The sequence below is a fragment of the Diaphorina citri genome, unplaced genomic scaffold, assembly GCF_000475195.1.
Source record: "Diaphorina citri unplaced genomic scaffold, Diaci psyllid genome assembly version 1.1 scaffold284, whole genome shotgun sequence".
NCBI classification, from domain to species: Eukaryota; Metazoa; Arthropoda; class Insecta; order Hemiptera; family Psyllidae; genus Diaphorina; species Diaphorina citri.
The window spans coordinates 55,025-76,655 of record NW_007377720.1 but is presented as its reverse complement, the minus strand read 5'-3'; the positions used below and the strand labels follow the sequence as shown (position 1 = coordinate 76,655).

Sequence of the window (21,631 nt, the reverse complement as noted above, 5' to 3'; positions counted from 1 at the left end):
GGTTGGTAACGCGTCTGCCTTGTAAGCGCTAGGCTGCGGGTTCGATTCCCGCCCAGGGCGCATTTTATCCTGAACGGATGGTTAGGGTTAGCTGTTCTCCTCCCTGTTTATAGTCCCACAGCCAGACGCTAGTCTTCTCTCTGTTTAATGTCCCCTAGCCAGACCAAACCCGTGTACTCACCGTGGCTGATTCATCTCTCTTGACGGATCGGATATAAACTCCCAGATCCGAAAACAGGAGACCTCGATTCTTCCATGCATTCCGCTTTATAGCTATGGGATGATTTCTCCTGTTGTTAATCAACAATCGCACCAACTTCTCGTGACCTCCTACGATGAAATACCCTCCCCATTCGTCTGGATGTTCCCCCCTCTCTATCAGTTGAGCGGGAGTCAGGTTTCTGAGATGACAGCGTTTGGACTGAAAAAGAGAGATAAATCATTACATTAATTTAATCATTAATCAATCTAAACTTTGAAAGACATTATTTTTTAAATATTCTTAAATTTGATGAACATTAAATATTACCTTTTCCCCCTGTTCTATTGTTTATATTAATTATTTTTGTTCAATATCGTTAAAAATAGTGTACTTGGAAAAAAAAAAAAAAAAATAGACTACTTACTCTGTCATGGACACTCGTTGCTATGTTGAAAGCCCAGAAGAGCTTAGGTAGTGGAACAAAGTTTAATATGTAGTGCATTTTGTGTGCATAGTGGACGGACTCAGTGCATTTTGTGGCTCTGTTTCAAAATCCATCGCGCGCAATTTATAGAAAGGACTTGCCGTGTGTAACGAATCCCCAGTCCACAAACGTTAATAACGGAGAATGACCTAGGTATGGTAATCTAGCGATGTTTTCGTGACGTATGTATGTGAAGTTTACAAAACGAAAAATCGGGATTCTGAAGTGAAAAATTTAATCAATTTGAGCTTGTTCTGTTAATGGGTTTATCCTATACTCGCCCATCTGATGAGAGGCATACTAAGGACAGGATGGGCATGCTATGACACAGACCACAAGAGTCTAATGTAGCAGTTGTTTCATTCCTACGAAATAAAAACGGTAGTGAAACACTATTTTATAAATAAAAAATGTTGTAGGGCTCTACAAACCTTGAGCATGATAGGCACACGTCCGACTTCCTTGGTGAACGTGCCTCCTGCCTTGCCATCCCAACTCCACGCCACAGTTACATTGAATGGACCACTGTAGACACTTCTAGTCTGTCTCGCCTCAGTAGGATAGTACTTATTAAAGTGGATACCAACAGGACCCGCGGGGACTTTGGGCTCGGAAATTGCTGCTTTCTGGAAACAAAGGGGAAAAGTGTGTTAATAAATTTATGTTAAAAGGGGCTCGACTTTGTCATGTACCCCAGGGGGGAAATGAACATTATTATTGTTACTTTGCAAGCATTATGGGTCAGTTAGTCTGGTTAGCTTGGAGGGTAGCGCGTTTGCCTTGTACGCGCTAGATTCGTATAAGCTTAAGCCATCTTTTGGAGCTGTTCGCCCTACACCTAAGCCTCAGATTCCCGCCTGAGGCAAACTTTGGTACCGAGATACAACCGAGCACAAAATACTGTTTTTTCTTACTTCCGAATATCCTGTTTTGGGTTAAAGAAAGAAGGTGGTTGTTCAATCCGGGCTTACCACTATGTTCAATTTCAAAGTTTTTCCATAGATTTCAAATTCTATAGGAGCAATGTCTTCAACAGCCAGATCCAAACCTTCATCAAGCATAAAATCAAAGGATGCTATGTGAGGTGCTCCTAAAGTTAGTAAGAACTGAAACAGAAAAATGGGTAATTTATTTAATCTTCATGGACTTATAAAAATAGGAATGAAAATTGATTAAAAAGATGTTGCGTAACTTTTGTTTCACTCTGTACTTGCAAAATGTTGAGGAACTTTTTTGAACGTTTCTTTTTTCAACGAGCACAAAATTTTCATGAGTTGTGTTTGTAAACAAACGGATCCGGATTCCGGATCGAAATGCGAAATGGCAAATTTTTTCTTCACTTTTTGAAGGAAATTGCGACTCAAAGTGAAAAGAACAAATTTAAATAAATACCAAGTGCTGTTTTTCCAGAGATAATCATGAGTAATAGACGAAGACCTCACGAAGAAGATGATGGGTATGAAAGAGCTTACAAGAAACGTAGGCGTGTACCAGAAAATCAAGAACTTGAAGACCGATTCGAAGTTCTCATTGTCAAGGTGGGTGAAAGAAGCACAACTTCATTGGAAAGTCATTTAGATGGATTAGCTAAAGTTCTGGAAACAGACTTGGCTACTTATCGTGTTAAAATTTTAAGAATTCTGACGGATTGTGCGACAAAATATCCAGAGAAATGTTGCATCTACACAACACTGGTTGGCTTACTGAATGCTAAGAACTACAACTTTGGAGGAGAGTTTGTTGAGCTTATGGTGAAAACATTCAAGGATGCATTGAAGAACTGTCAATGGAATGCAGCAAGATATGCTTTACGATTTCTTGCTGATTTGGTCAACTGTCATGTAATTTCTACCAATTCATTGCTTCAACTGCTTGAAAATATGTTGGATGCATCAAAAGAAGATGGTGTACCCAATGTACGTAAAGATTGGTATGTGTATGCAGTTCTATCTTGTTTACCTTGGGTGGGCAGAGAACTGTATGAGAAAAAGGAACAAGCTCTAGCTTTGCTCTTATTAAACATTGAATTGTATTTGAATAAGAGATCCAAGAAACATGTAGCTGCCCTACAAGTATGGTCGAGTGATAAGCCTCACCCACAAGAAGAGTACTTGGATTGTTTGTGGGCACAGATTGTCAAGTTACGTCAAGACAACTGGACTGATCATCATATTTACCGACCCTACACTGTTTTTGATTCTCGTTTGTCTGTAGCTTTGCAGCATAATTTACCCAATATCATATTGCCACCACATCATGACAGTTTGATTTACCCGATGCCCTCTGTGGTGTTCCGTATGTTTGATTACACTGATTGCCCTGAGGAACCCTCAATTTCTCCATTGCCAGGAGCTCACTCTATTGAAAGATTCCTGATTGAGGAACATTTGTTGCAAATCATTGAAATGAATTATTTTGAGAGAAAGGATTGTGCTACACAGCTTTTGAAATATAACATGAAGATTCCTCTAGAATATTGTATTGTTGAAATCATATTTGGTGAATTGTTCAGATTGCCTACTCCAAAATATCTAGAGATATTTTATGGCTCTGTTCTGATTGAATTATGTAAGATGAAACCTGACACTATGCCTCAAGTGTTGGCTCAAGCAACTGTGATTTTATTCATGAGAATTGAAAGCATGAACACTGCTTGCTTTGACAGATTTGTTGCATGGTTTGCCTATCACTTGAGTAACTTTCAGTTTCAGTGGAGCTGGGAAGACTGGGAATCTGCTCTAAAACTTGACCTAGAACATCCAAAACCAAAGTTCATTCATGAAGTTTTGAACAAGTGTGTCAGACTTTCTTATCATCAAAGAATTAAAGAGATTGTACCACCACAGTTTGCTCCTCTATTGCCACTTAAACCAGAGCCTCATTTCAAATACAACCAAGAGGGAGGAGAACATTTGCCTGGCTTTGTATATGCACAGGAGCTAATCAATGCAATCAAGAAGAAACAAAGTTCTCCAAATGAAATCATGGCTATTCTGAACAAGATTCCTTCTTCAAGTATGGATGAAGATGGTGCAGACCCAATCAATCCACTGAAAATTGATGTTTTCACCCAAGTTCTTCTATATCTTGGAAGCAAGTCATTTTCTCATTCTTTTGCTGCTTTATCTAAATTTTACAAAGTCTTGAAAGAACACATTGGACATACAGAAGAATCTCAGAGTTATGTTTTGAAAAGTTTGTTTGAACTGTGGCATGATCATCAACAAATGATGGCTGTTCTCATTGACAAAATGTTGAAAACACAACTCCTCCACTGTTCTTCTGTTGCTAACTGGATTTTCTCAAAGGAAATGCAGCCAGAATTCACCAAGCTTTATGTTTGGGAAATTTTGCATCTTACAATCAAGAAAATGTCAAAATATGTGAACAGAGTTGGAAAAGAATTACTAGATGCAAAAGAACGTCTAAAACATGTTTCATCTGAAAGTGAAGAAGAAAGTGATGGTGAAGGAGGCAAGAAGAATGAAGAAAAAATATCTGAAGAAGTTGTGGAAAAAATTGAAGAAAAACTAGAAGCAGCACAGGCTGATCAGAAAAATTTGTTCCTCATTATTTTCCAAAGGTTCATCATGATATTGTCAGAACATTTGGTGAGATGTGACACAGATGGGGTTGATTTCAACACTCATTGGTACAAGTGGACTATTGGGAGGCTTCAACAAGTACTTCTTGCTCATCACGAACAAGTTCAGAAATACTCAAGTACTCTGGAAACTCTGTTGTTCACTCAGGACTTGGAACCCCATATATTGGATGTATTTCATCAATTCCTTGCACTCAATGCTTAAATTTGTAAATCTTATTGAATTTATTTTATTTCTAATATTTATTTTTGTAAGTGTGTACATGAAAACTTGGATTGGGTATGTACCTATGGGTGAAAAAAAAAAGGTTTGGTGGAAAATATGTTTTGAACCATGCAGTCCTATCTTTTGAAACAATGTGACAAAAATGCTATCATTAATTAAGATATGCACCTGGAATTTGAAATGGTAACCCCCCTGTAAATATGATCATAATGTGACATAAGTAGGTAATAGGTATGCTGAAATAATGCAATTTCTTTGAATTCTTCATATTTTTGTTTTGTTGTGGAAACAAAAGTTCACTTATTTATTTCAATAAATATTTTATATTTATGTTTATTTCTTTATTTTGTTAAAAGCATCTATTCTACCTAATAAAAATAAAATACTTTCATTTCTGTACATTACTCAAATCAGTGTTGTCTTATTTGATGATAATTATAAGCAGCCTATTCAAATATGAGTGTAAGGAGAAAATAGATATGTGTCAACTGCCAAGTAAACTACTTAGGTATTTTTAGTCCTTATGAATATAGGTAATGTGGAATTTTTACTCTGAGGAACTAAATTGATTATCAAAGTTTCAGTAATATGAATATCTCTATTTTTGCGGCCCCACAAGGTTTTGCCTGGGGGCAGGCCCATGTCCAGGATTTCAACTAGACCCAAGAATATGAACATGAACAGGGGAGTATAGATATGCTCCAAATTATAGGCCAATACTTCTAGTATAGTACATACTATACTTAGGAGCAAAAAAAGCATGAGGGTGGGGCCCCTGGGTCAATAACTGATTGACAGGGGGAAGGTGGATGCTCCAAATTTGCAGATATTTTTAGCTTATTTGGGGGCCCCCATGCTACACAAGTTTCAAAAAAAGGTAATTGACAAAGCATGTCTCTCGCACACATTACAATTCATTTTTTTTTTTTTTTTTTTTTTCCACGCCCCCCTTCCCGTTTTTTTTCTCCCCCCCATTACATTTTTTTTTTTTTTTTTTTTTTTTTTTTTTACAAACCATGTGAGGTCTGCACTAAACTAAGTTTGATTATATTCAATGGTCTAGTACTCTAGTGAATGTAATAGAGCACCACAGGTAAGGTATAAAGGCCACAATTTATCAGGATCATGGTATGGGCCTGTGGCAGTCTCTTATAGTATAAGCCTTGTGTGGACACTACATTTATTCACAGGTTCTTGGTTTCTGACTTTCTCATACCCCACAAGTATAAAGCGGTCAAACTTTCTTGACTTGGTGGGGCAGAGCACTACTGCGCTCCTTAATATCACTTCCAAATTCCTTGCCAGTACCTGCAGAGCTATATATAGCTGATGAGTTCAAATAAGAACAAAATGTGTCCTAGGTTGCTCTCAGGTGCAACCATGCATGGGCATTTTAACCTGCCTTACAAATGAAATTTAATTTTGAAAGTGTAATTGCCTTGTACCTACTAAACGAGCCAAGTATTTGGAGATTTGGATTGGACTGGAATATGTCCAAACCATCTGATCTAGAGCATGCCAAAAACCAATAGAATGAATAATGAATTTACCTCATTCTGCTTGTCTGGAGGTTTCCCAAAGTTTTTGTCCGTAAGATTCTTCAAGCTTGGTGCCGACAGTGTGTTTTGATTCAGGATCATTTTGAGGACTTTGAAAACTAATAACACTTCATGGATATGTCTCAAGTTCACTGGAAAAAGGGTAAAAAGTTCCCTGAAACACTCAAAAACCCTGATTCCTGGTCAGATTTTCAATTTGAATATTTTGAATTTTCGTGCCTAACCTCAAAAGATGAAAGCATGGCTTTTTTACTTCCCCATATTCTCACTTCCTCTTATAGGCTGATCAAGAAGTTCTGACACCTTCTGCTCTGAATAGGTACCTACTTGCAATCGTACGAAAACACGTTTTTTTTTTTTTCATTCCACCAAAAACCTTTGCTCTTACCGACTCCCATCAGTCTATTTATCTCATCCGCCTATTTTGCCTATATCATGCATTATGTAGGCATGTATGTAGATGTACCTATCTACTTCATTACAAACTAGGTATTTCTAACTACCTACCTACGTGTGTATACCCTTGTATATTTTTTGCGACACGTTTTGAATTAGTGCCAAATGTGTCACCCACTGTGACCCATAAATTTATCTCATTAATTACTTACCTATACACGTGCATACGTGAACTATGTATTTGCTTGTGAAGCAAATACTTACGTTCTATGCTTCGATATGTTACGCTTACGAAACAAAGTATGGGCCAAAAACGGATGACGATCAAGATATGTCGACTTACCAAACCTCTTCTTATGTGTAAAGTCTTTACTATACGGTACTTTTTACTTTCCATCATTTTCTTTTTTTCCTATTAGGCTGAACTCACGCTGCACGCGTAGACGCGCGACTTTGAGTAGCGCGTAGTCGGCAGCAAAACCAATCCTATGAAAATGATAGTGACCCTCTGTAGACTATGTATCATATCCATAGGTTTGGTTTTGAATCCGAATACGCGCCTCTACGCGTTCAATGTGGGATGGGTCTTACTCATAAAATGAGGAAGTCTGAAAACTAAGCATTCGTATTTACGTTACGCTTGTTATGCAACAGCAAAAATGTTGAACTTCGGAACTGAACTATTTATTTAGAAACCAGTGGTGTATGTAGAGAATTCCTCTGATTGGAAATACCAAACATATTGGTCGAATCAAGAGTCTTCATTTAAGACTCAATCATAAAATTATGAATACAGCACTGAAATTGAAGTCCAAGTACGCATTATTACTTAATTCAGTATTGGACTCCAAGTGCAATACATAGCCAATTGATAAGTATTGGAGTAACCTTGGCTCGTCATACTTATGTTCTGTTGTCAGTGTTATCACTCGTCAATGAAGTGCCTATAGTGCCTTCCTGTGTGACGTGTGACCTAATATTTGGCTAACAGGTAGATACTCATCCCTAGGCCTCATTAGATAATTTTCGACGTTTTTCATGCATCTGTGCTTGGGCAAGAAACTCGAAATGCCTTTTAAATGAGACCGCTGTACTCCTTGGGGTCAATGAATTTAGTTTTCAAACTTGTATCTATAAGAAATATGAAAAATATCAGTTGCTAGGGTAAAATAAACACAAAGAAGATCTAACTGAAACAACATTGAATTAGCTTTTATTCATGTGAGAAAATGACATTCTCTAATCTTTTCAGCTTTGGCAATTCTAAATTGATCTAAAAGGGCATTAATAGGCAAACTGGTATTCTGATAGGTATTAGAAGTGGGGTTTTGTAATATTGCACCACTTCAGAAAGTTACCATCAGCACCAATTTTATGCAATAATTTAACTGGACAAGTGATGAAAATATTGGCAGAAGAAATTTTACATTGATAAATTATGATACAAGCAGCCAAACTCTTGAGAGATCAACAGCTTTTATCAATCAGTTTACCATGGGTCTACTTTGAACTCTAGAAAGCAAGGTTACTTCAAACCTTCATCTAAGATATAAATTGAGATTTTAAATCCATTGCATTGTATATTAAAGAAAATAATTTGAATTAAAATAATATGCTCTATCCAGACAACTTTTAGAAAGTTCATCAAGCTGTGCTTCACTCTTGAAATTCAAAGGAACCCAATATTAAGATACCCAAGGTTGAAAACTAACCTATGACATTGATCTCAACAATATAGGCAAGTAGTAGAGTAAGTATTTACATGGTAAAAATGTTTCAGCTATGAACCTCAAAGTTTTGCCAAAGATTTCATGAGTTCCTCTGATTTCAACAGTAAAACACAGTTATACAGACATTATCACTATTTTATTTTTGATGTTACATATTTAATATGTAACATCAAGTCAAAATGACATTCAAGTCAAATAGGAATTCTCTTGTGCAACATTTACTTGGAAGCTTGTTCTAGGTAGGCTATCAGGTCTCCTCTCTCCTGGGGTTTCTTGATACCGGCAAAGATCATTTTTGTTCCTGGGATGTATTTCTTGGGGTTCTCTAGGTATTCAAACAAGGTATCTTTGTTCCATGTGATACCTGAAATAAAGAAGAACAAGTTTTTAGGCATTTCCTATAATACCTTTTATAGGCTAAAATCCTAAATTAACCATAATCATAATTGGCAATTACTATGTATTTTTTTCTTCTCTCATTACGAAGGGAGGTCAAGAATATTCAAATGGAATTTTCCCTGTTAAATGCCTACTAGTGTGATGTATTTTCTATTTACCTTTCTTGATGTTAGCCTCCGTGTAGCTGAATCCTGGGGCTTGACCAGTTTTTCTTCCAATGAGACCATGCAGGTTGGGTCCTACTTTGTGGGCACCACCAGCTTCAATGGTATGGCACTGGGCACATTTCATTACGAAGACGTCATTGCGTACGGGAGCGTATGCCGTGACGTCAGAGTTCAAGATTTACCGGTATTTTTTAAATGGATTTATCTCAGGCTCTAGAGAAGTCGTAGAAGAAAAAGAAAAAATTCCTACCTAGTTCCTCATTTTTTCTGCTCTTTGACTTTGAAACATCACCTGAGTCAGCGCAACTGCTCTATCCAAGAGATAAAAACCGAGTTTAAACTAACTTTGAGGCCATAGCGGGGCAGAGCGCTACCGTGCTCCTCAATTTTATTATTCCTAAATAGGGAGATAGGTACTTGTTACAGAGATAAATAATAAGTCTATCTATCTAGGTAGGTATTATCTCACAATGTGAAGACATAAAGATGACTGTTACAGCTAACTTCGGTAATAAAGAAAGGAAACAAAAGAAGTACATACAATCTGCTGATTGAAATAATAAAATTATTATTACGTAGCAGACTACATTTCTAGTCAATACCTCGCAGAAATAAGTAGCTATAGCTTCCTAAGTAGGTAGGAACTTATCGACTAAAGTCATTAACTATTCCATTCTAAGTACCTACCTACCTATTACAACTTGGAACTTATGTATAATAGGCTCCTAAGAAAAAGTAAGAGATAAAAGATAAAAAGAAAGGTACCTAGAACTATTCCATTCTAAGTACCTACCTATTACAACTTGGAACTTATGTATAATAGGCTCCTAAGAAAAAAGTAAGAGATAAAAAGAAAGGTACCTAGAGATGTTACGAAGGCTGTACACGAATTTGGTTCATCCAACTTAAATTGATTTTTTTTTTTTACTGCCTATCACTTCTGAAGCCATCTGACCAGTCCAGAAGTTCCAGAAGATTGGAACCAGAAACCAGAACATTCAACATTAGCATTACAGACGGCAAAGTGTACGGTTCTTCGCTTGAAATCGCGTTTATTGTTTCAGTGAGTGAATTGATTAGGTTTTTTTTTTTATCGTCTTGTGTATTTTTGTCGAGGAGATAGTTTTTTTCCTAACAGTTTCTTGTGTATTTTTTAAGGATTATTCACGATTTGGAAGAATTTCGTTTTTTGAATAAGTAAAAAGTGATTCGTGTGTGAGCTATATAATCATATCTTGAAAGTGAAGCTTTCGTGTGAAGTAGGTATATCTGTCTATTAATAACAAAAGGTCTTTTTTCTAATTGTTTAATAATTTATATTTGTGCTTTCACGGACGTAAACGGACGTTATGGAGATCTGATCTGCTGATGTCTAGATTCTTCTGATTGGTTATTTTGTTCTTAGATTTTTCACTGTGGTAAGTTGTTTTACATTTTTCTATAGTTTCTCTTCTTTCATTTAGTGAAAACATCCACAACCAATTATTAAAAGAAGCACTCTAAAATTCAACCAAACATTTTTCAGCCCAATATCTAACGACAAAACCAAACATTTTTCTACACAGGTATTTATCTATCATATTGAATATCCGTTTTCCTACCCTTCTTTTGATCTCTCTTCTCACACCTTTATTGGAATTAGAATACCCGGAACTTTATTTACATGTATTTTCTCCCCCTCTTTCTTCTTTGCTCATCCGAAGATAGAAAATATGATGGATTCGTACTTTGGTCACATCCACTGAAGTTACATATTTACTCCCGTCTCTCTCTCTCTCTCTCTCTCTCTCTCTCTCCTCATTTCCTACAGTAGCTATCTAGACAGCTTTGATAGGTAGTGATGGCATCTGAAAAAGCATAATGGGTAGTATTCCTCAAACCATTTACCATCAACATCAATCCGATTTTAAGATAACATGCGTAATTTCATACCTGAACGAAGATAGTCGTACGATAAAGGAACAAAAGAGTGTCCAAGTTTAATAATAATAGTGCTTATTTATACTGCTCGCACAGGACTGAAAAGTCCCTTTACTCCAGAAGTAGGCTACTACTATTATTTATTATTGTGGTCAAATTCTCAAATTATATTGAGGATAAAATTCCATACCTCGGCTGGGATTGAAATCACGCCCTCCTATTTACCAGGCGCGCCTTGACCACTACACCACCGAGGCAGGTATTGGGATACAAATACAAACGGTTTTGTCCACAAGGTATTCGATACCCAAAAAAAAAAAAAAAAAAAAAAAAAAAAAAAAAAAAAAAAAAAAAAAAAACATACGTGTAGGTAAAATACGAGTTCTAGATAGACCAGTTTCCGTTCGATTAATCAAGTTTCTCATAAAAAAAGGCTTCAAGAAAGTCCAAATACGAGGAAACGAAGAATTCAAAAACACCCGAGGCGTAGTATAGTTTGTATAGAATTGTGGAAGAAGTAAACCATACATGGCGGTATCAATGCGAACATCAAGATACAGATTTCGCATGTTTAATCATCTGCATGCAACAAAACTCTTTACTTCGTAACTTGATAAGTATGCAAATTTCAAGTAGTAAAGGCGTTAGACCTTGTTACACTTGTGACACTGCTTTTTGACCTAGGTTATAAGCTTGGTGATTAAAACTGTCAGCAAGATGTCACATGTCATTGGAAATAAGATCACTTTGAGATTTACTAGAACGATTTTAATCATTTTAAAGGCAGAACACTTTGTAGAACTACTAGAACTTTATCTAAAAATATAGGTCACAAACACTTGGTAGTTCTCTAAAAATATAGGTCACAAACACTTGATAGTTCTCTAAAAAAGATAGGTCACAATCACTTGGTAGTTTTCTAAAAATATAGGTCACAAACACAGTTCTCTAAAAATAGAGGTCACAAACACTTGGTAGTTCTCTAAAAATATAGGTCACAAACACTTGGTAGTTTTCTAAAAATATAGGTCACAAACAGTTGGTAATTTTCAAAATACAGGTCTAAAGCATTTGATAGTTTTCTACGTCGATTAATAATGATGGACGTACGTTGATTAATAATGATGGGACCTACAGGAAATCTTGTAGGTACCTACCTGTGATAAGATGAGTTTTACATTTACAGCAGTTCAGTTTGTGACATGCTTAACTTTCATTTTTTTTTTTTTTTTTTTTTTTTTTAATGTGTTAGGAAACCCAAATTAACTGAAGGACACTTTATTGGTGATGTTAAATTTCAATTAATCAACCTGGTTAAACCTAAAATTATTACTTAGGTACCTAATTAAAAAAAAAAAAAAAAACTTCAAGTGAATATGAAATACTAGGTACTAAAAATCAAGGTCAATGGTGAAGAAACATGGTTATATAACAAATCTTTCATGAGTCAAGGACCTTTTATACGACCACTTTTTCACCAAAAATAAAATGACCAGTACCAATAAAGTATCTACTTACTTTATGGTAAATTACACTTTTACACTACTCATAATTACCCTACCTTCTTTCCCTTTTCAGAATCTCCAGCAGGTACACCCATGATTAGAGATAAGAGGTATTTACAGGAACTTTACACTGAAACACATAAAGAAAACTAGAGTTAATCACAGTATTAATTGTAGTCATTAAATTGCAAAAATGTCCTTGAACAGTCCACAGTGAAAATTATTTCAAAAGTAATATCTTACCTATCAAGAAGATACAAATGAGTCAGAAATTTTTCAAAGTGTAAAAATTAAATTTAATTGCCCTAAGTATTCATAATCTGATGCAATATCTGTGCTTGTGAGACCAACAGTCCAGATTCAAGGGAAAGACAAATTTTTTCTGGTTAAAAGAGACTAATTACCTAAATTATTTCAAGTAAGTTTAAAATATGCAAGAGAAATTCAGTTTAGGAACACCCTTTAATAATGTAGGCAATGTAGGCCAAGCAAAGTACATTACCTGGGTTTGGGTGGATGAGTATAAGTACAAAGGTTAACACTGCTATCAGATCGTTTTACAACTGATCAAAAGATTTTAATGATAACACACTGTCTTGAGATAAAACTGCACACGGGATTTGGGAAACTGATAAGATAAATTAATAAGTAGGTCTGTAAGTCATTGGGCAAGGTTAATGGGTTGTACTTTGGGGAATCCTATCCCAGCCCAGAAAACAGTGTGGTGTAAATTGGCGAGGAACGCTTCAAGCCCGGGCAATGAACAGTGCTTTAGAACTTGAAAGGAGAGCTGTAAACTTAATAAACTTACCGATCAAAAGAAAACTTACCAGGGAAAATAAAATTGATTTAAAATTTATTATCCTCCGGAACACTCGGGAAGTTTCAAGAACACGGACGAAAAGAGTGAAAATTTTTCAAATCGATACACGATTGCCACCAATTTCAATGGTGACGTCAAATGAAGTAAAATTTATGGGAGGAACAAATGATGACTACACTAGCGCTAACTCCCCTCTAAAACTTTCATGCGGCTGGCGGAGTAAGCTGTTAAAAGTGTTCCATAAGTTCCTTCCATCTGTTAAGTTCCGTCAAAGGAAATTTGTGAAATGAAATTTCTAAATGTGAAGCGTATTGCATAGTTGACGGTGTAATTAACAGGCGCAAGTTATCATATCTTGGAAACTTCGTGATTTGTACTTTTGACACATCCACTAATAAGCTAATAACAGTAATAACATAACGTGTGCTAACTATTATGTATTTTGTATCTCTGGTATCGCTATCGACTATCTGTGGACACAGCTTAACAGACCTAGGTCTCAAGCTCATTATTCATATCTAAAGGAATAATATTCTCTTACTTCAACTACCTGAAAACGGCTATTTGGTCTGTGGCGTATAAATCTCTTAGGCAGGGGGCCACAAAGTGAGTTTAAACTTCGTTTAAGTTTTAAACTCGGTTTACCTAAGCCATCTGACTGGCTGAAATTTTTAAAAATCAGTTGGGTAAAAATTATGAATAAAAGGTCGATTCCTACGTAAAAAATTGTGAAAAATCCAAATCTGAAGTCAAAACTCCGAAAAAGTAAATTTAAAAGGTCGAAAATTCAATTTTCATTTGTCGATCTACTGAAAAAGCACAGTTTACTACTTCTGTGGTAAAGTGTGTGACATGCTACTCTGTTGGGAACTAGAAGAAAGCATTACGTAAACGTAACATGTTATCACTTCGGTGGTAAAGTCGAGTAGCGAACAAATTCGTCATGATGATGATGATGCTGATGATTCCTCATATGAAATGGTAATGAATTTTATCTCCGGGGAATCTCAGGAAGTAACTGCAGAAGTGGCAATTGCCCTCGCACTGTTGATTAAAATGTAGTTTGCAATTTCATCGGTCATAAATACCAGTAATGATGAATGTATGGTTTTTATTATGCATCATAGTGCGATTAGTACAGGATGGAACTTGGCCTTCAGAATGCAGCGAACAGTATATGATATGACTTCTTTTGCTGAGACGTTCTAGCGAAATGTTAAAATAAAATTTCTTGTCGTCCTTTTCCAAATATTCTGGTGATTCTTACACCGTCCATATTAAAAAAAAGTCAAGTTTCGGCTTCACTGAGTATAAAGTTTTAAACCGTTTTGACAGAAAAAAATAGGGAAAGACATTACAAAAGAAAGTATCTAGCCATGTTTGTTTGTAGATAAGTACTGTGTCAACTTGAACAATTATTATTAGTCAGGACTTAGGTATTTCTTTAAGAACAATTTTCGGGTGCATTTTAGGAAGGTATCTAATAACGAGGTAGGTATTTAATATTAGCGTTCTCTTGCCTTGGTGCTGTAGATATGGTACATAAATGTATAGATATTCTAGATCTAGAGATAGACCTTATTATCACTATTTCATTAATTAATCTCATTTTTTGTGGATTTTCGGAAATGTGTTATGATTTGGTTTCTTTCATGCCTCGCAGGCATGACAGATACCTAACCAACTAATAATAAATTGAAATAACGAAGTATTTTTTCCCTGACAAAGACTAATATGTGTGTATTTTAAAAGATTGCATTCTTTTTCATATTTTTTCCTCATTTTAGGAGAGATTTTTTTTCTTTTCATTTTTATAAATTTGTGTAGGGTAGGTAGGTACCTATGTAGAAAAAAAACCATCATAATTCAGAAAATGTATTTCTGATTCTACTTTCACCAATTCCCCAGACTGCCCATCATGTCCGAAGATCAAATAAGTCAATCCGATATCTGCGAACATCTGAATAAGGCATAGGTGTAAGTTCTGCCTTCCGCTGACCTGGTGTATCTTTGGCTCGACCCTGACCTGTTGAGGATAAACCAAGATCTGAAAGTCGTCTGTATAGATAGATTTTAATGGAAATCTTGTTTCTCGAAGATTAAACCTCAGGTCTTGTCAAGGAATGGACTGTTAGGAGTGTTTTGATGTTGTCCATAAACCTACTTTCAAACCAGGTGAAATATGATGAGCTTAGGCGGAATGCAATTTCCATTTCCTTGCAGTCTTCACTTCTCTCTATCGTCCCACGCTTAAATTTCACTTTTCTCCTCATCCTATCATCATTATGGGTTTGTTGGTTTACTGATACTTGGGCCAGCCACTCATTATCAGGTAGGTATCAGGTATAGACCTGACAGACGGATCTTTTTAGCCGCACCTGTCAGGTCTACCTGATAATGAGTGTGTCCACCTGTCAGGTCTACCTGATAGTGAGTGGCTGGCATTACACTTGAGTAGGACTCTAAGGAGTTTTCATAATTCCTTCGTCATATTGTCACCTCATATTTTCTTCTTCAATTTTTTTTTTTACTTTCCTTATTTTTTTACTTGACAGAACTCTGATTTAAGACACATAAAAATGTACCTAATTATGTCTTCAGTCTCAAGAGTTTACCACCTTGATGACTAGCTGTACTTGGACTTTTCATGCGATGTTTTTTGTTTGTCACACGGCCAAGAAAAATAATAACTAGACCAGTATTGAGGTTCTGCCTTTATTCAGACTACAAGGCTGTTTTCGGAGTAATAATTTGATTCCAAGCCATCATTTATAGATTGCATAAGACATACGAGTACATAGAATCATCTAATTAGGTCTTTAATAATTTCATAATAAATAATCATGTACTTACCGATTACATTTTTTTTTTTTTTTCAAGAGATTTCATAGAGGGGACTTCAACTAACTGCCAAGGTCTAATCGTCCCGAAAGTGAAGAGACAGGATAAGAGAAAGTCAGCCGTTCCGAGAACAAACCTCATTTGTTTAGGATAAAATCAGCCCCGGGCGAGAATCGATCCTGCGACCTAGCGCTTACATAAGGCAGACGCGCTACACTCCAAGTTATAACTAGGCTGGTGAAAAGCTTTCCAATTTGTTGACTATTCAATCTACAGAGTTGATATAAATCTATATTTATAGCTTTTTTCATAAATCCTCTCTCTCTCTCTCTCCTCTATCTTTATACTCTCTCTCCCTCCCTCCCTATCATACGTTTGAAAAAAAAAACTGTTATCTACTTAAAACCTAACCTCAACACTGGCAACACCCATACTCCCAAGTTTTATGCCAGTAATCCGGTATACCTACAGAGTTTCAAATAGGAGGATAAATCATATCATAAAATTAACCTTTATATAAGTCGACGTTATGACAACTTGTTACAACCAACTGTACACAAGTGTAATGTACAACAATTTAATGTTTTATGAGATACGCGTGTGATCCGTGTTTCTGACATACGTGGAAATATACCTGCCTACATGGCAAAGTTGAATAAATTAGTTTAATCTTACTCATACTTAACTACTAGTACCTACCTACATTACCTATGACTGTACTTCTTTTACCTACTTGTATTATTATGTAGGTACATCTCAAATCTTTTATGTTAAGCTCTCTCATGTTGTTCGTACCTCATTAAAGTCTCATAAAGAATTAAGTCTGGATTATGAGTAAGTTTTAATATACAACAGCTGCATTAGTGCTAACACTGCTAACAGCAATAGAGAATAGTTAATCTATCAGTATAATTTCTTTACGACTACGATTGTAATGCAGCTCTTTGATAGAAATAGTAGGAGGTAGCTATACTGATGTGAATCAATGATATTAGCACTGTACAAATGAGATAATCCTAGCATCACGAAATAGCAGGTAGCTAATTCATGCGAGGTATCGGTTTTACAGAGATGTTACACCTTTCAAATTGTAACAATACATATCCCAGAAATTGTGTGAATTTATTTATGAACATAAATAATTACAAAATGATCACTGATCGTCAAAAAACCTCTAGGGTTTTTTTTCGTTCCGAAAGCGAAGAAGGAAGACAGGATAGGAGAAAGCCAGCCGTTCCGAGAACGAACCTTATTTGTTTGGGATAAAATCCGCCCCACCAACTATCTAGGTTTAGTATAAACTTTAAATATATACCTACTAGATTTGTATCACCAAGTTGTCGCCGCTACTGTCGCGTCGCCATCCAACAATTTTCAGTAATTTTATTATGATCGTTAAAATTATCTCAGTCTCAGACCGATTTAGTAGTCCACATACTTTGGTAGGTAATGGTTAAATTATGAATATCCTAAGAATGTAGTTTGAAATATTAGACCAAGAGGTTTTGAGTTAAAATTTTAACCTCGAAGTAGTTCACAGCGATTTATCTCGCCTGATTAAACGTCCAAAACCAGCCTGAAAAAGATTTATACGTCCAGCCCATGGTAGAAGGAACAACGAATCAAGTTTTTCACTTGAAAACGGTTGGATCGAAGAAACTAGTCCTTTGCTCCTATGTAGGACCGGACAACCTTTAGTCTTACGGCGATAAGAAACAAGTACAACATCTGTCATAAGTGTCATAACATGGGCAATAAGTAGGTGTATCTCATATAAAGTACACCGGTAGGTAATGAGACATTGAGACATAGATCTATGCCTCTTTATTTATTTATTTACCGGTGTACATCTATGTCAAAATAATTAAATTAAAAAGAAGAAAAGAAGAAGAAGAAGAAGAAGAAGAAGAAGAAAAAAACACTATTGGTGGATCTTCGTGAATAAGAAGTCACCTGGAACTACTGGGAGGTAAATTAATGGTTATAAATCACAAGACACATAAAGTAAGTACCTAGTAAGATAAATATGAAACCAAGGATGCTCTGCTCACTTTATCATAGCTGCCAAAACATTTAGACCTAGTTGTCTGTAGGTCCTGTCTACCTGACGTATTAGCTGACTGGTAAACAAGAAGGCGCGGGTTCAGTCCCAGCTAAGGTATGGGATTTTTAGGTAGTTAAAGATGAGTAGAAAACGCATCGCGGACGCGGACCATTAACTATAGGTACCTAGTATACCTACATTAGATATAGATACCTAAATTACTTACATAACTAGACCAGAAAAAACCTCAAATACAAAAGACTCAGGTTTATTGCCATAATTACAATACTGATTATATAAAACTTCATGCTAACTCATTATACCACAGATCTTATGGAGTGTGATTTTATAATGTCAATAAAACTGAGGAAAAAATGAAGATCTTTCTGTTCTTAGCTGAAGAAATTAGAATTGCACCTTCAGAATTCTTAAACTTTTTTTTAGAGTGAGATAAACTACTTTTTAACAGGTTACATTGTAAGCGCAGATACAGATACACTAACATTTCATGTATTTTATGCGATAAAACTGTTAATCGGATAATTACAATAAGCACGCAATCCACGGAGTTTTTGTACTGGTATTTTCTTCAATATAAATAAAAAGTAAAAAATGAACTTACTAAAAAGTAGCCCAACTGAAGTAACTTTACCTAGGTAGGTACTACTAATGTAAACTTTTCTACCCCAGGCAATAAATCGCTTTAGACTGGTTTCTGATACTTGAGTCTTTCTTATTCTACTTTTTGCTTCGTCTTCTTCAATACATATTTATATTATTCTTCTTTATTCTGCTCAACTAGAGAGTACAATGAACAGATAGATACCTACGCTATGCTGCGTTAGAAAATATATTTTTTCTTCTTTTTTTTTTTTTCTGTGCATACCTGATAAAATTCTACAATCACAGAAAAACAAATCCTGAATAGAAACTTTGCCAAGTACGTATGCACCGTTACATTCTTTTCTGTCTCGGATATTTGGCGTCTCCACAACAAAATAATATAATAATAATATGATCTGGGATAGTTGACATCTCCACTATTAATATGATAAAATGGGACATTGGACATCTCCACTAATAATCATGAGATAAAATGGGACATTGGACATCTCCACTAATAATCACGAGATAAAATGGGACATTTGACATCTCCACTAATCATAAATGAAAAAATGAAATCTTTGACATCTCCACTAATCATACATGAAAACTGAAACATTTGACATCTCCACTAAATATGTGAAAACCAAAAGCTCATTTGGCACCACTTATCAACCTGACCATATGATAAACTATAATATTTGACGTTTCCACTACGAAATACATGTCAAACTAGTATGTATAGTGGATGAACGGTCAATGCACTCATAAAGGTACCTAACTACTTAAGTGTCAGCAGTTATCGTTACAAATTCTTCAGACCAATAAAGATCATTATGGTCTATGAACCTAAACAGAGTCATTAATATGTACCTAATATGTGCATACATATTATTCATCTTATTACTGATTATTTAGTGCTTGCTAAGAGAATAAGTTCTCCTACTACCATTATACTTTAAAAGTGACAACAGACAATGTGCCATAAAATCTAAAATCTTCAATAAATAAATATGGGAGAAAAGCACGAGATTGTACCAGGGGAGAATGAGGCTGCCTACCAGAATAATCAACCTACCAGAATCAAAATATGTAGATAGGTATGTTATACTGTCCAGCAAAGAGGTCAGCTCAGGACATGACTAAAAACGAGTATCTAGCAATGATGATACTTGGGTTGGTCATTAATGAAACACATTCTGATGAAATGGAATCAGGTGTCGTACAACATCAGATAGTAATATACACATCGCATACCTAGATATTAGCAAGCATCCAAGGAGTGCAAAACTCAAAGGCAATTTCATGCATATGGAACACCTCAATCTAAGCAACTGACGTCGCTAGCGGCCACCGCGAGTAGATATTACTTTTAATTGATAAACCCGTAAATATAATCATTTTAATGGCGATAGATACAGTCATGTCTCGTGTCTATAGAAGGAATCGCATGTTTCGTCTAATGCAACTGAGATGCTTCCTGCATATTAACTGGCCAGTGCTCGCATAGGAAAGGATCTTGAAAGCCAATGGCAGAGTGTTGGTAACATTGTATGTGAAACATACCGAAACATGGATTTCATCACAGTAATATAAGGCATCTTTTGAAAATATTTTCTACGAAGGATTATGCAAGACTGGTCCATTGGTTAGTGTTATGAGTAAAACACTAACCAGGTTTCTGGCTCAGATAAACGTTGGCTAAATTTATTTACATGTATGTGTATTGTGTACATATCATTTTTCAAGATTCTCACCGTTTTTTTTTTCTTTTTTTTTCAAAGACTTTTTAAATGTCACTAAATTGGATGTGTAAGTTCCTCTTTATGAGAATATTTTAAAATGTTATATCACTAATATCACTATAGGAGTAAACCATTTAAAATACTTACAAATTTAATTTAATACATGTTTAGCGAAGATTTCACATAAAATTGACCTCCTGAAACATTGAGATACGAATTAGAATCAAGTGCAAAGTTCCTCTGATGAAATTCTGACCCTATAACGGTAGATATTCATTCAATATATAGGTATGCATAAAAATAAACAAAGTATCCTATAAACATACTTTTTATTCGTCCATGCACTTATTAGAAAAACATCAGCAAAACCTATCCTCATAAATAATATACATAAAGATATATCGGTATAAATAGATACATACATATACACAGCAATGGAAAAGGTATCGATCTATGAGGATTCATCGAACTGAAGCATCAAAAATTCCAATTGAAAACATATAACTGGAAATAGGTAGAACCAGAACAGTTAACTTTTAAATCAAAAGTCAAGGACAAAGAACATCTGATATACAGGATGTTTAAGAACGAAGTCCTCATTGAATTTTTAATTCAACACCATCGCGGTCTTCTTTGAAAATCTAAGTCCACTTGAAACCTTTCGTCGCCGACATACAAACTTGGCGGTTATGATTGTGTCAACTGATAAAACAATTTTTCGCCATACCTACTCGTAACAACGATAAAAATATGTATTTGCGTTTCTACGAAGTATGTTATTCTTTACTATTTACCTATATCTAGATGAAATTAGATATTTGTAGCGAGATAAGTTCAATTCAAATTCCATTTCAGGCTGTTCAAAGGTGTTGCCTGAATATAGATACATAGTAAGAAGGTTTGATCTAAACACCCCGTATGAATCAAGTATGATTCTAATAGATGTCTTCGTATTTATTGTATAATTCACTCATAATCATACGTCATTCGGATTCGAAGAGATTAAAACAGGAACATAAACCTGCTGAAAGTACCCCGAGGTCCAGATCCACATGAAATGGTTACTGCACCAGATAAATGAAGTCATGGATATTGCATTTGTAATGTAGAACTTGCAGAGGATAGTTCTGTTGGTTCATTCGGAATACATTCATTCAACAAACCAACTGCAGTTTGTCTATTCTTAAACTTGTTTTTTTCCAAGCAATCTTTTTTCTTGCTTTGTCTTCTTCTTCTTATTTTCCCACTCAAGTGGGGTCGACGTTTTGAATCAACCTCTTCCATGCGCCTCGGTTTTGGGCGTGGCTAACTTCCAACTTCTTCTCTTTCAAATCCTGTTTCACTTTGTCCATATATCTCATTCTTGGTCTTCCCCTGTCTCTC

At 35.5% G+C, this 21,631-nt stretch overlaps 5 protein-coding genes across 6 annotated transcripts in view; 2 read left to right on the top strand and 3 right to left on the bottom strand.

Annotated features, from left to right (window-relative positions):
- LOC103507059 (DNA-directed RNA polymerase I subunit RPA2) overlaps positions 1-6,282 on the bottom strand; it is an 18,225-nt gene extending 11,943 nt beyond the window's left edge. Inside the window, exons 1-4 of the mRNA XM_026822009.1 lie at positions 6,067-6,282; positions 1,658-1,792; positions 1,118-1,312; positions 182-421 (exon numbers count right to left, since the gene is read on the bottom strand). Of these exons, the coding sequence (XP_026677810.1) occupies positions 182-421; positions 1,118-1,312; positions 1,658-1,792; positions 6,067-6,156 (660 nt within the window). The 5' untranslated portion in view covers positions 6,157-6,282. The remainder of the gene's footprint in view (positions 1-181; positions 422-1,117; positions 1,313-1,657; positions 1,793-6,066) is intronic.
- On the top strand, positions 1,977-4,749 carry LOC103507052 (nuclear cap-binding protein subunit 1). Its single transcript, XM_008471488.3, has one exon. The coding sequence runs from the start codon at positions 2,105-2,107 to the stop codon at positions 4,493-4,495; it is 2,391 nt and encodes a 796-aa protein (XP_008469710.1). The 5' UTR covers positions 1,977-2,104; the 3' UTR covers positions 4,496-4,749.
- Positions 6,283-7,656: 1,374 nt separating the features above from the next.
- On the bottom strand, positions 7,657-13,141 carry LOC103507048 (cytochrome c). Of its 2 annotated transcripts, none has more exons than XM_008471480.3 (4): positions 13,023-13,141; positions 12,249-12,322; positions 8,759-8,900; positions 7,657-8,565 (listed from the first exon to the last, which is right to left on the bottom strand). In XM_008471480.3, exons 2-4 carry the CDS (start codon positions 12,285-12,287, stop codon positions 8,420-8,422), a joined length of 327 nt encoding a protein of 108 aa, XP_008469702.1. In that variant the 5' UTR covers positions 12,288-12,322; positions 13,023-13,141; the 3' UTR covers positions 7,657-8,419. The 2 variants fall into 2 exon arrangements, with proteins under 2 accessions (XP_008469702.1, XP_008469703.1); XM_008471481.3 differs by lacking the exon at positions 13,023-13,141 and adding an exon at positions 12,695-12,826.
- Positions 9,984-21,631, top strand: part of LOC103507056 (cadherin-89D) — a 63,503-nt gene continuing 51,855 nt past the window's right edge. Inside the window, exon 1 of the mRNA XM_026822012.1 lies at positions 9,984-10,185. The gene's annotated coding sequence lies outside the window, so the exon portion shown is untranslated. The remainder of the gene's footprint in view (positions 10,186-21,631) is intronic.
- LOC103507057 overlaps positions 12,290-21,631 on the bottom strand; it is a 34,526-nt gene continuing 25,184 nt past the window's right edge. The window contains exon 4 of the mRNA XM_008471497.1: positions 12,290-12,322. Within this exon, the coding sequence (XP_008469719.1) occupies positions 12,290-12,322 (33 nt within the window). The remainder of the gene's footprint in view (positions 12,323-21,631) is intronic.

What these genes read in the sequence shown, in the direction of transcription:
- LOC103507052 (XM_008471488.3), top strand. Translation starts at nt 2,105, where the DNA reads ATGAGTAATAGACGAAGACCTCACGAAGAAGATGATGGGTATGAAAGA.
- LOC103507048 (XM_008471480.3), bottom strand. Translation starts at nt 12,287, where the DNA reads ATGGGTGTACCTGCTGGAGATTCTGAAAAGGGAAAGAAG. An exon ending in ATTCTGAAAAGGGAAAGAAG is followed by an intron (nt 8,901 to 12,248) that starts GTAGGGTAATTA and finishes GTACGCAATGAC; the next exon opens with GTCTTCGTAATGAAATGTGC. An exon ending in GGAGGCTAACATCAAGAAAG is followed by an intron (nt 8,566 to 8,758) that starts GTAAATAGAAAA and finishes TCTTTATTTCAG; the next exon opens with GTATCACATGGAACAAAGAT.